This window comes from Drosophila mauritiana, chromosome X (assembly GCF_004382145.1).
Source record: "Drosophila mauritiana strain mau12 chromosome X, ASM438214v1, whole genome shotgun sequence".
Taxonomy (NCBI): domain Eukaryota; kingdom Metazoa; phylum Arthropoda; class Insecta; order Diptera; family Drosophilidae; genus Drosophila; species Drosophila mauritiana.
The window spans coordinates 9,998,836-10,011,623 of record NC_046672.1 but is presented as its reverse complement, the minus strand read 5'-3'; the positions used below and the strand labels follow the sequence as shown (position 1 = coordinate 10,011,623).

Genomic DNA, 12,788 nt, shown 5'->3' with positions numbered 1-12,788 from the left:
TGATGACTCCACATCGACGGCTCTCCGTCGCTGACGTCACGGGCCATCGCCGCATCTAACGGTTTGTGGTGGATCTCCGATGGAACTCTTGTATAAAAACGTTGGATCTGCTGGAGGTCGTCATCATTCGCTAGCCGGGAACAGCTCGACGCACAGGTGTCGCCTTCGATTCCACCTATTTTTCCCAATTTGAAACAGAGATAGCTCAACGCTGAAATGAAGGTGAGTTGTGGCATCAACGGATGTGGATTACCAGCTGGATGTGTGCTAAACGGATTACCTTATCACCAGGTCTTCATCTGCCTGTTGGCCACCATCTGCGCCTGCAATGCCACCTTCCTGTCCCTTCTGGGCGGCGGAGGCGGTGGTGGAGGAGGAGGAGGTAGCAAGACCACTTACAATGTGATAGCCACGCCCAGTTCGGGAGGCGGTGGAGGTGGAGGTGGCGGCGGAGGTCACGGATATTCATATGCCCAGGGAGGCGGCGGAGGTCATGGGTATGCGCAGGGACATGGCTACGGACATGGACACGGTGGCTCCCCGCAGATCATCAAGGTCATTCTGCAGGAGGGTCAGGGCTACAGCAACGCTGGAGGATCAGCCGGCGGCATTGTGTCCTCGGAAGGTCATGGCTACAGTCACGGTCATGGTCATGGCTACGCCAGTGGTCACGGATCCTATGGCGGCCAGCAGGCTCAGATCTACAAGATCATCGAACAGGCACCGGCTCCAGTCCCAGCTCCTGCCCCCGTTCCCATTCCGATTTCGATTCCTGCCCCTGCTCCGCCAGCTGCTCCCATTGCCTATCATGCTTCCAGTGGCTCCAGTGGCTACTCCTATGACCACGGCCATTCGCACTCCTACGGACAGTCGTATGCTTCGGGACATGGTTACGGTGGTGCCGCCTCCTTCGATGCCCAGCAGTTCAATGCCATTCTGCCGCAGATCATCCAGTTGGTGCTGCAGGAGGATTCGTTTGGCGGCGGCGGCGGTGGTGGATCCGCTGATGTGGCTGCCATCAATGGCCAGCTGATCAACACCTTCGGCTCCAAGGGCAAGGCTATAATTTTGAAGGCCGATCAGGCGCAGGGAGCCTTCTTCAAGAGCGGACACGTGGTGCAGCGGGGAACCCTGAAGGTGATGCGCGTCCAGGAGCAGCAGCAGTCCCAGGGCGCTGGTGGCTCCAAGGGAGGCTGGGGCTCCGGTGGAGGTGCCATTTCCGGTGGCTGGAGCGCCGGCGGAGGTGCCGCTTCCGGTGGCTGGAGCAGCGGTGGTCCACCTTCGGCCTGGTAGATGCACTGCATCCACAGCTCGCCTAGTTAGTTAGACCAAATGAATTGTTTTTTTTTTTCACCATCTTCTATTCTATCGTTATGTATTTTTTTTCCTAGGCTAATCCTTCACAGTCATTATCAGAAAAAAACATCCATCATTATTAACTTAAATTATTTGTTAATAAACAATTTGAACCAATTTGAAGTGTTTTATTTACATACCACAAATAAGCTGGGCATAAAGTTAAAAATTCGAAATAAAGCAAATGTTGTTAATGGCTTGACAAATTCCAAAGACACTTTCCATAAAAGACATAAATAATTGTTGCAAAATAATCAACTCGATCACACTTAAATAACAATGCAGTTCAAGTTATTGTAACACTATGTTCCCACAATTATTTCTAAATGACAGGTTCATCATAACAATGCATTTATTTTAGTTTGAAAAAGTTGCCCCTCAGGCGTAAATATTTGTAAAGAAATAATTTGTAAATAATAAAATACATCATTAGCTTGAAGAAATAAATAAACTCAACAAATACCACGAAGATCTCGGCAAACTTGTTATGCTTACCCAATTTCATTTTCAAGGCTGAGAAAAGCACATGAAAAGCGAAGAGCAGGCAATCCGGCCTCTTCATCATTAACTTATATTATTTGTTAATAAATAAATGGCCCAAACATACATACATACATATGCAAAACCAGCCACAAAATGTGTAACGTGTTAGCCGATTACATCACGACTTTCATTGATGATGACGAGATGGCCCCTTGGCCGGCAACAGTTTTGTTTTGAATTGATTGCCCGTCGGTGGAGTTGCGAAATGCCGGGCCCGCGTGTGTCCAAATGCCCCACCTCCGATCACCGGACCCGATTTCAGACTCCGAGACTCCCAGACATCCAAGTCAAAGGTGAAATTAACAAGATGCTGTGCTAACAACCGAAAGAGATGGCGACGTGAAGCAAGGGCCTTTCACTCACGAGATTTCAAGATGATCTCAATTTGTTTCCAAGAAAATAATAGTTTTGAAACCATTAACTTGAATATTAAACTAACCATAGATTTTACTAATTTATTTAGTGTGCAATATATAAACATTTAAATTAGAATCCCCACGTCTTGCTATCATTTGCTCCTCACGCGATCATCTCGAATCGCTCCCACATGCTGTGGACCAAATTGATTTCGGATGTGGCTGCCAATTATGTGAATACACATGGAGAGCCATTGTTTCCACTAACACCATAGCTTGAACGGATTGCCCAAAACGGAGGCGAAAAACGCAAGGGCTTATAATATTACAAATACTTTTACAAAGTATAATTCGATTTATTAGCAATAAATAATAATTAGCATACGATAATCATTCGGGTAACACTCAGTGGACACCGATTATGGATCAGTTTTGTTTTGGGGTTTTAGTTAAGCACACGTTAATACAGACATAGAAAAGACCACATCTCTGGCTCTTAAACTAGGTAGCGGGTTAATAATACTTCCGATAGCCGGCTAAATTGCGCGCTGGAACAGATGGGCCAGCAGATCGGCCTCGCTCAGATCCATTTTGTACTTCTGGACAATGTCCTGCACCTTGAGTCGTCGTCGCACATGAGGCGGTTGGTAGCTAAAGCAAAGAGGTGAGTTACCATTAGTTAGGTGTTGGATGCACAGATAAGAGGAGAGGAGAGGAGAGCCCACTTACTTATCATTGTCCAGGCGCCGGCGGCGTGATATGTTCAATGCCGTTTGTCGCACCAGATTTCCGACTACCCGCCGGCTCAGGACCATGCCATCGACCAGGGGTGTGGCAAAGCTCATCCTTCCCGGTGGACCTTGCAACTTTACTCTCAGAAGTCCCGAGAGCAGCGAATGCACGAAGATCACGTGACAGTCGGAGGCGCGAGGCAACTGCTGCGTCTGCAGCTCCTCGCCAGTGCGCGTATAGGCTAGCAGATCCTCGAGCGGAAAGTTTAGGTAATCCTCGTAGCTCTCCAGCCACACCAGAAAGATCTTGGCGGGGGCCTGGGCCAACAGCGTGGGTTTCGTCACATTTCCTTTTCGCCGCGTCGGCGGAACTGGCTCCTTTACATCCCTGCGATTCGTGTCGAGTTCTAGGCTAAGATTCCTTGACTTGGATTTTGCCAGGCCAGCCGCACTGTCGGCCTCTCCGCGTGTCCAGACATTGCTGGAGCCAATCTGATCCGTGCTCGAGATGCTTCCACTATCGCAAGTGTCGCTATTGTATCGCAGATTCCACGACGTGGGCACCACGAAGGCGATTTCCGATGACACATCCGCCCAGTAGAGCACCCGCTGTGATCCATTGTAGTTCAGCTCGTTGGCAGTGGACTTTAGCTGCTCCTCGGGCGTTCCCTTGAGTGACCACGAGTTGTGGGCAAAGCCTGTCCAGCCAGAGTGTTCTGAAACCTGAACCGGCCAGCCCAGCGTTTGCAGCATGCTGGCGAAGTGAGGATCATGGCTGGCAGACGATTCCTCACCCATATTGGCGATAATCTGCTGGGCACTCGTTTGGCCACTCTGCAAATATTGGATCAATTAGCATATAAATCGAAATGTAAGGAAATGTTATTGACACACCTTTACATAGAAAACATAAACGCTGTCGTGCGTCCTCGCACTCAGCTTATCCAATCGATCCAGATCGGCGGCGAAGGCTGCGGACTTGGTGTCCAGCACGATTAGCGGCCGCTGTGGCGGATTGCCCAGTGCCTCAGCTGGATTTTGTGGATTCCGCGTCTCGAAGCCCAGGAAACCAAAGTGTGAGAGAAAGAGACGCGCCGCATGGAACTCGTGGCACACCGTTGGCGGCACACATTCCTGTGCGTGCGACAAACTATCCGCACTGGTGTCCGCCTCCGCCCAGGCCAGTTTCTCGTGAATGCTCTGGTTCTCCAGTAATGACTCCAGCTCTCGTATGACAGCAGTGCCGTATTGCTCGCGCATTTGTTCGATGGTGGGTATGGAGTAGTCCGCCACACAAGGCTGCACTTTGTCCACGCCGTCGGGGAAGTTCTTTTGCTCGCTATCCAGCCGCTGCGTTGCATCGTTCATGGGTATGGGCCTGCCAGGATTAATGGCATGGTACTTAATCCCAGACTTACTGCGAGGCAGATGACGCAACTGCATGGTCCAGGCATGTCGACCAAAGGGGCCGCGAATGAGCACTAAATAAAGACAACAACTTTCATTAGTAAAGTGCAGCAAAGAACTTTGATTGATAGAGACTTACGAGTCACTGTGGGTTGGGGATCCTGGTCATTGCCCAACGGCTCCTCGAGCAGTGCCAATATGGTGGAGTTCTCGGTCACGAAGTACTTAAACTTGGCAATGGCCTGCTCACTGCTGGCCGCCGCCGCCGGCACCATAGAGTTACAGTGCTTCATGAGCGCCAGCTCATCCAATAGCGAGGATATGGACTCTGGACCGCACTCGCTGGGGAAATAGCCCACTTGCTCGAGGATAATGGTCAGCAGATTCTCTGCAGCATCTCGCACTCTCATCGAGGCGGGCTTTAGCTCCTTTTCGTCCTTAAACTTGGGTATATCGGTGCCCTTGCTCTGGCTCTTGGTGCCCGAAATGCCCAGCTCCACCACCTCGAGGACCGTTTGCAGGCAATCCTTGTCCTGCAGCAAATAGGGATGCTGCATCAGCCAGGCGGCGGTGCACTGAAAGGCCGCCACAATGGTGCTGTGCAGATCCTTGCTGTGCGCCGGCGGCGGACGGGAGCACTGGTAGCATATATAGTCACAGATCCACTTCACGGCCCGCTTGCACTCTAGAGCGTCTGAGGAGATTATCGTTAGATTCTGACTAGCTTCGTATATTTTCACTAAGGTGTCTACGTGGGCGATTTGGATGAGTGGTTGGTGTTTGGTGGTTGGTGGTGGTGGTTGTTGGGGTTATATACATTCGTTATCGGTTGGAGATGCAAATTAAATATACACATATATTATATATAGAAACAAATTGCAATCAACGTGAGTTGATAGATGGCAATGTGGATGAGGTGGGTCATATTATATATTAGGTTATTATTTTTTGATTTATTCGGGATGTGGTGCAGTGGTGGTGGTGCGATTTCGATGGCGGTTAGAAAAAGAAACGCGACAAAAAAAAGAAAGAAAGAAAGACAGAAGAAAGTGGCGTTAGTTAGGTTAGTTGGCTTCGTCAATCAATTACCATTTGTAAATTTCCTGGCTGCACAGCAAAGCAAACAGTTAGGGGTTAAGTGGATTAAGTGGGTAAGTGGATATTTGGGGGGTTTTTACAGCGGGGGTTAACATTGAAAGGATACGCACATGGTAACAGTTCGAAAATAAACAAACAGAGGTGGACAGAAAACAAACGACATTAAAATCAGGAAAGGAAAGTGCAGCCTCGGTGCCACCGAAGCCTTTTGATGCTCTTGCAAAGGATTTCCCTATTGTAATGAATCCTATATTCATACAGAGTTCAATTCCATCAGCATTCCAAATAAAGCCTTTGCAGGAGCATATGCACACCAAAATGAGGAGCAAACTTTACCTGTTTCCCGGATATGTAACCTGGCCAAGCCAGACAGCAACTCCAAGGCGGCCAGCGAAACATTCAGATCCGTCTTCCACGACGAGATCAGTCGATGGCAGACCAAATACGTGGCGCGCACAAAGAGGGCATGGGCATTATCTAAAAGAAAGAATAGTATTAGTTTGAGTCCAATAAGCTGACAAGAAAGCAAACAATATTGTTGCATATTATGTAAATATTCTGAAAATTAACCACATAACAATAAGACTATAAAAAAACTTTAGCCAACTTAATATAAATATAATAAAAATGCAAAAAACAAAGTTTACCATAAGTGGTCACCCCTTCCAGTTCCTGGCCGAACTCGAATGACATGTCATCGGAAATGGTCAGGCTGGGGTAGTCGTGGGCGGAGGCGGTGTCGCGAATGGAGCCCGATCCCGCTCCCATGGTGGCCGTCGTCTGGCCGCCCAAGCTGGCTGTGCCAGCGCTGACCAGCGAAGCGGAACGCTCCGAGCACGCTGCTCATCAACAGCCCACAAAAAAACACAAAAATGCCAAAAGGAAATGCGAATAAAAAAGGTGGGCAATTAAATAATACAAAAATTCCAACAAATCAAAATGGAATGAGTTCAAGAGCGCTGCCCTTGGAGCTGCAGAAACTAACCCGAACTCAGTAGATTGGCGTCGTGGTGCTGCACACCACTGGAGTTGTGCGAGAGATTGGCATTGCCGCCGCCCAGTTCCGTCTCCTCGAAGGTGACGGCGTCCTGGACGCAGAGCAGCAGGCCGCCCAGGAGCATGTGCGTGTTTTGGGCATCCGTTTCCACCTGCAGGGCATTCATCAGGATGTTCATGAGCCGCGACTTCAGCTGGATGAAGGTAAACATTCTGGTGAAGTTATAAAATAATGTTAACTCAATTACATCAGATACAACAAGCTCAACCACATACTTCTCGCTCGTTTCGCAGGTCAGATCCCGGATGGGCAGCGTTTGGTAGTGCAACGGCAGCACCATAATGGACAGCAGGATGTTGATCGCCGAGCGACGCAGTTCGGTGCGATTGAAGACCATCGATTGGGTCTTCAGCTTGAGGTCCTTGTCGGGCAGTACGATTTCCAAGGCGGCAATGAAACCTGGCAGCAGCACATTAATCCCATCCAGGTCCAGGCGAAACAGGTCACTCGAGTGCAGCAGGATGCTAGCCAACGTCTCGTCGCATTCCCGCGACTCTGTGATCTTCAGGCACTGCTGCAAAGCCATGTAGAAGCGGGCCAGATAGACGGGCAGGATCTCCTCGCCCGTCTTCTTCGCACAGAAGATCTTGCACAGCGTTCCAATGGCCTCGGCTCGGCCGGACTCATACTTATCGATGGTCAGCGTGGGTGGCAACGATTGCGGGTCGTTCAGGGAGTTGGGCTGCGACAACGATATCGATCCCTTGCGGTGCTCCATTATCATCGACGATGGTCGCTTACTGGCCTCGCATGCTTGCTCTATTTTCGAAGGATAACAAAAAAAACATATGTTGTGTTAAAAAAAGAGACTTGGTAATCTTTTAGATCGAACTGTAGTAAAGGACTTACTAGCCATACAACTTATATTACAAATACCGGAACTCACTTTTACGATTTTGCCGCCAAGTGTCGCCTCCGATGTGCGCCGCCTCGAAGAGCCACTCGTGGAATACGTGGAGAATGCTGTTGCACTTGGGTCTGGCCACGGCCAGCTCGACACCCGCTCCCATTGAAGTCAGCGGCAGAGCTGCGATCGCGGTAGTGAGCGAGACAGATATAGAGGGATGGAAAGAGAGAGCAGACGGTGTCAGAGAGAGAGCGAAGCAATCATGGCAATGGGGGGCGGTTAAAATATCTGTTAGATAGTTAGGCGGCACGGGAGAAGCTCACAAACGATTCACACAGCACACACAAAACAATGGATCCAATTAGTTAATATATAACCATCCGCAGATAGGCTTTATCGGTTAAATTACAAACTAGAAAACAGCAGATTGATCTTGGCGCATGTGTATCTAAACCAAGTTTTTAAAATATTTCATAGGACCAAAAAAAGTACATAATAGGAAAATGAAGTTCTTTAAACAGTTTACTGAAGTTGGAGAGCCACACGGCCAAGATCAGTTAGGTGTTTTCCCAATGCACTTACAGTTGATGCTGCTGCTCGCCGACGGCGGACCCGACGTGGACGTGGGAGTTGTGGGCGCCGGAGCAGGAGCGGATCCCTCTCCGGATCCCGTTCCCGTGCTGCCGGCGTTGGTGGTGCTGCTGCTGCTGATCGCGTTGCGTGCACCACCGCCGGTGAGGCCAATAAGCGAGGTCTTGCTCAAGCCTGAGATGCGAGGCAATGCGATGCGATGGGTGAGTGGAGCAGCGTGGAGCAAGTGTGAGAAATTGTTAGAGAAATTAGATACAAATATGCGGAGCGCGAGATACAGATACGAAGGGAGCATGCTATATAATTGTGGGCGTTCGTTGATAAATTACAATGCATAATCCGCCGGTGGAAAGTGGCAACAGTTACTCGGCCCGACTCATCCGCGCCGGGCAATTACACCGAGATTATTCCACTCATGCTACGGAACAAATTATACAAAAAAAAATACAGAGATGCCAAAGAAAATAATACGAAAGATGGAAAAAAAAACTAAAATGCAAAACTCGTGAGTGCGAACTTGGCTGGGAGAAATGTGGCGATGGATCAAGGCAAACAACATCTAGGCAAGCAACAAAAAAATAAGCAAACCAAGTCAGGTCAATTCAGAAGCACGCCATGGCACAAAAAAATGAAACAAAAGGTTGGCTTCGGTGCACCGAAGTTCAGATACCCTGGCAGATGGGTAAGTCGTTTCCAGAACATTAAGATCACCATCAATTTGCATATATAAACAAATGCTCATGAGCTGTGTTGAGATTTGTATAAAAGTAGTGATATAAAAGATTACATTAATATAAGCAGACTGTTTTAGATCTTTAAATTGAATACTACAACTTGAGGTTTACCTTGTAAGGAACGTTTTTAGTCATATTACTAACTACTTAATACCCTCAACTACCTCTGCCAGGATAAAGTTTTAACATAGCTTGGTGTCACAACAAGGAATACAACATTCGGTGGTTATCCAAATAGAGATTCTCCGTGGAGAGCCGCACCCTTCTGTTGTGTGATGGTGGGTGCTACGCTGAAGCTTTTCGCCAGACGTCGCTGGAGTGGCGGTGTGGGCGTGGCAGAGGCGGAGGCCTGACCCGTGCCAGGCGATTCAGTGGCGCCAAAGGAGATGCTGCCAACGACTCCGGCAGAGTGACTGCCTCCGGCACTGGTGCTGCCCACGGCGGAGCTGCCGCCCGTCGTCAGGCTGCTGGTGGGCGAGGCACTGATCTGGAGCTGCTGCTGCTGCTGCTGATGGTGGTGACCATGGTGGCCGCCATGGTGACCCATGATGGCGTTCAGGGCGGAGCTGGCCGAGTTGCTCATGAAATTGTCGCGCAGAAAGCTACCAGCGCCGTGTAAATGCAAATGCGGATAGTGGAGGTGATGATGGTGATGGGCGGGCTGATTCTGCTGGTTCGCAATATTCGTGGCGCTACTGGAGTGGATGAACTGCTGCAGGGTCGAGGAGGTGGCCTCGTTGAGCGAGTGCCGGATTTCCAGCAGATTCGTCACTACACCGTCCGTTTGCTGCGGCGGCGGCTGATAAACGCCTGCTTTTTTGCACGGTTGTTCAAGCGAATTTCAGTTAGGCATTTTCGATTTAGATACAAATTTTTGGAGTTAGCAAAACCAGTGATAAACAAACGAACAAGAGAAAAGAGAAAGAAGTACTCAGCTAGCCTTTCAATAATCTAATGCTAAACGTTGAAGAGCCACAATATTGGATTTACCCACTACATAGAACCTGGTACTCGCCATGCACTGAATCCTTGAATTTTAAACATTCAAGTTGTACAAAGGCAATTGAAAGTGGCATTCCACGAGTACCAGGTTCCCAAAAGGATCAACACCCGAATTCCACTCAGGATCTTACCTAGAAAAGCGTCCACTTGACTGGAAATGCCCTTCATGGCATTGAGGAAGATCTGCGGCAGTTGTTGCAGGCAAGGATGCTGATGCGTCTCGGCGCCCTTTTCATGGGTCAAGGCCCACTGCACAAAGTGCGATGATTTGCTGATGATATGTGGTGAACAGAGCGCCGTGGGATTGCCAATCATCCGCAGGAAGCGGTACCATGTCTGGGCCACACAGTCGTTGGACATTCCAATTGGTATCAGCTGGCCATCCTCGTCGGCTGTGGAGGTATAAAGGGATTAGAAATTATTATGTTATGATATTGATTTATCAAATCGCACCATTCTTGAGCTGCGGAAACGCAGGACCATAGCTGAACTCCAGCAGGCGAGCGGTTAGGGCCAAGTTTACGCGATTCCATTGATCCACGAGGGCCACGCGGTGCCGCCACATGGCACACGACTCCTGCAGCGTCTTCCACATCGACGGCGAGGGAAAACTGCGAACGCAGGCCAGAAGCCAGACCTCAAAGAGCACGGAGAGCACTCGCTCGCACAGCTGATCGCCCACATCGTCCTTGACGGTGGGCGGCGCCAGCAGGATCTCATTGATAGCCAGCAAAAAGAGTAACAGCGTGTCCCACGTCTGACGGTCCATCAGCTGCGATATCTGGGCAGTTTGCTGCAGAGTTCGTAGCACCCGATGGCAGAGCACTGCCTGCCGTTTAATTGTATCTGCACCTGAAAGCCATTAGGCATAAGTATTAGTTGTGGCCTTTAGTATTCTAATGGATTCTAGTCCTACTCGTAGGACAAATATTGTCCAAGAATTAACAGCATTTTCACAGCTTAGACATTATTTTTCCCAAGAGCAATCTATGTACGTATATGTAAAGAGCACGAGCAACCTACCAAGCGTGGTTTGGTATAGAAATGGCAAGACTTGAAATTTAGAGCGGGGTTAATACGAGCACAAGGGACAGCATATATAGATCATAAAATCCAGGGGCCAGTGGGCATCTACTTACTTTCGCCCTGGCGCGGCACAAACAGATTGTGAAAGTGGTTGATGATCTGGCGCGCATAGAGATTGGCATCCTCGCATATCGGCTTCGGAACACTGATCCTGGGCTGCGGATGCAGCGCCGTCAGCCACTCGCAGTACACATTCACGCAGTCCTTGATCGTCTCGTGTTCCTGCAGAGGAAGCGAAAGTCCGAAGCATATCACGTCCATGCACCATTTTACCTGGAATCGAATCGCGTTGCAATGTTACTAAATAGCGTCTGATTGTAAGTATTACTTTTATATGAGTTTCAACATTTTCCATTCTAAGGAAAACTCGTATTTTTCTATGAAAACATCCCAAGCATTCTATAAATAGCAACTCTACATTAAACCAACAAACAACAATTATATTTCGTTTCCAGATTGAGGTAATATAAATTGAGTTTTCATTCATTCATTCGGCAATTACATGCACAATTTTATGGATTTAATGGAAGCTTTTCCAGCACATTACTAATACATTATTTCATCCATTAAAATAATGTTTTTTTGGACATGTGAATGAACAATGTTTGTTGCAAGTCTTGAAGTAAAGAAACTTGTATGAGGAACGTTTAACTTCCGGTTTAAAATTCAATTTGATATAAGATATACTATATCGTTTTAGGCATTTTAAGGATAGTACTTTGCTTCTCATAATGGATAAACAGATTTCCTGAAATCCAGAATCCCTTCCTGACTACAAATATCAATCAAAGGATTATCTACAGCTTTCAACAAGAGTAGGCTGTTTTATAGAGGACCATCCCGCGTGGGACAACTACGATGACCCACCTCTTCGTCTTTGACCAGGTGACTGGGCTCTGCATTCTGGGTGATGCCCAGATTGGTGCCCAGCTGCTTGACCACGGAGACGACCACTTCGCGTCCTGCGGAGGCGGGGAATTTGTTCAGCACACTGAAGCACTGGGCGCCGCAGCTGTTGGCTGTGATTTGGGCGGACAGCGAGGCCCACTCGGAGTACATCCTGGAGTGATGATGGATCCGAGGACTCTAGATATGCTGGGTAGTCTGCTGCTCCTGCTGATCCTGGGGATTGTAGTAATCCTCCTCCTCCTCCTCGATGCTTCCGTTTCACCCGATTATCCCTATTGCGGTCCTTTCCTTGCGATCGCTACGATTTCTTGATCGGATTTCACTTTGTTGACGTCAACATGAAGAATTTTGTTGCAGGTGCGCCATGTTGTTGTTGTTGACTTGCTAATTGACCGCTCTCATGTTGCAAAATGCGAAGTCCCCCAAATGTTTATGTTGCCTCGCACTTCCCACCCCTTTTATTTGTTTTTGTTTACAACTACGATTCGATTACACCGCCATTAAAGACCTATTTTTGCGATTTGTTTAATACAATAAAAAAAAGAAATCCACAGCGAAAAGCGAGCGAGCGAGATGGAGCGATGTAAACAGCTGTGTTTTTTTATACTTGGGCGAGACTATCGGCGCCTATCGACAATCGATATCGCAAGTGTTGATTAATGCTAAGCAAATTTATAGCAGTTATAAAATTAAAACACATTTAAATACATTAAAAAAATGTGTTGCATCTATTTATCTATGAATGAAAATTAAACAAAAGCCCTTCATTGTTTTCCATTTTTCGTCTGATATTTATTTTTCTGGGAGAAAGTGGGCTTAAACAATAGATTTACATAAATGTTTATTAAACAAAACCCCACATAAAATGGGTAAACTACCGAAAGACTCCGAACATCAAAAGAAATTCGCTCAAAAGCATTAAGACAGTGCAATTAAACAGCGAAATTAAAGAGAGATTAGTAGTATAAGCGACTAATAATGTTACTTTTCATATTGCCAAAATATTTTGTATGAGAAAACCAAAAGCAAACAATTTTTGTGTTTTTGCGCTATTTGTGTTGAGGAGGAAGC

The 12,788-nt window shown here is 47.8% G+C and overlaps 2 protein-coding genes across 8 annotated transcripts; one reads left to right on the top strand and one right to left on the bottom strand.

Moving 5' to 3' along the window:
- The first annotated feature begins 131 nt into the window (after nucleotides 1-131).
- Nucleotides 132-1,422, top strand: LOC117147549 (glycine-rich protein DOT1). Its single transcript, XM_033314490.1, has 2 exons — nucleotides 132-222; nucleotides 292-1,422. Exons 1-2 carry the CDS (start codon nucleotides 217-219, stop codon nucleotides 1,291-1,293), a joined length of 1,008 nt encoding a protein of 335 aa, XP_033170381.1. The 5' UTR covers nucleotides 132-216; the 3' UTR covers nucleotides 1,294-1,422.
- Nucleotides 1,423-2,572: 1,150 nt separating this feature from the next.
- Nucleotides 2,573-12,304, bottom strand: LOC117146853 (ral GTPase-activating protein subunit beta). 7 transcript variants are annotated; one of them, XM_033313419.1, is made up of 16 exons: nucleotides 11,676-12,304; nucleotides 10,862-11,081; nucleotides 10,176-10,574; nucleotides 9,854-10,114; nucleotides 8,982-9,530; nucleotides 7,978-8,160; nucleotides 7,435-7,575; nucleotides 6,764-7,307; nucleotides 6,477-6,700; nucleotides 6,139-6,330; nucleotides 5,828-5,968; nucleotides 5,483-5,500; nucleotides 4,533-5,087; nucleotides 3,881-4,467; nucleotides 2,985-3,820; nucleotides 2,573-2,906 (listed from the first exon to the last, which is right to left on the bottom strand). In XM_033313419.1, the coding sequence occupies exons 1-16, from the start codon at nucleotides 11,865-11,867 to the stop codon at nucleotides 2,792-2,794; spliced, it is 5,157 nt and encodes a 1,718-aa protein (XP_033169310.1). In that variant the 5' UTR covers nucleotides 11,868-12,304; the 3' UTR covers nucleotides 2,573-2,791. The 7 variants fall into 7 exon arrangements, with proteins under 7 accessions (XP_033169310.1, XP_033169309.1, XP_033169311.1 ...); XM_033313418.1 differs by lacking the exon at nucleotides 5,483-5,500 and having other exon boundaries at nucleotides 4,533-5,141; XM_033313420.1 differs by lacking the exon at nucleotides 5,483-5,500 and having other exon boundaries at nucleotides 11,676-12,303.
- Nucleotides 12,305-12,788: the final 484 nt, after the last annotated feature.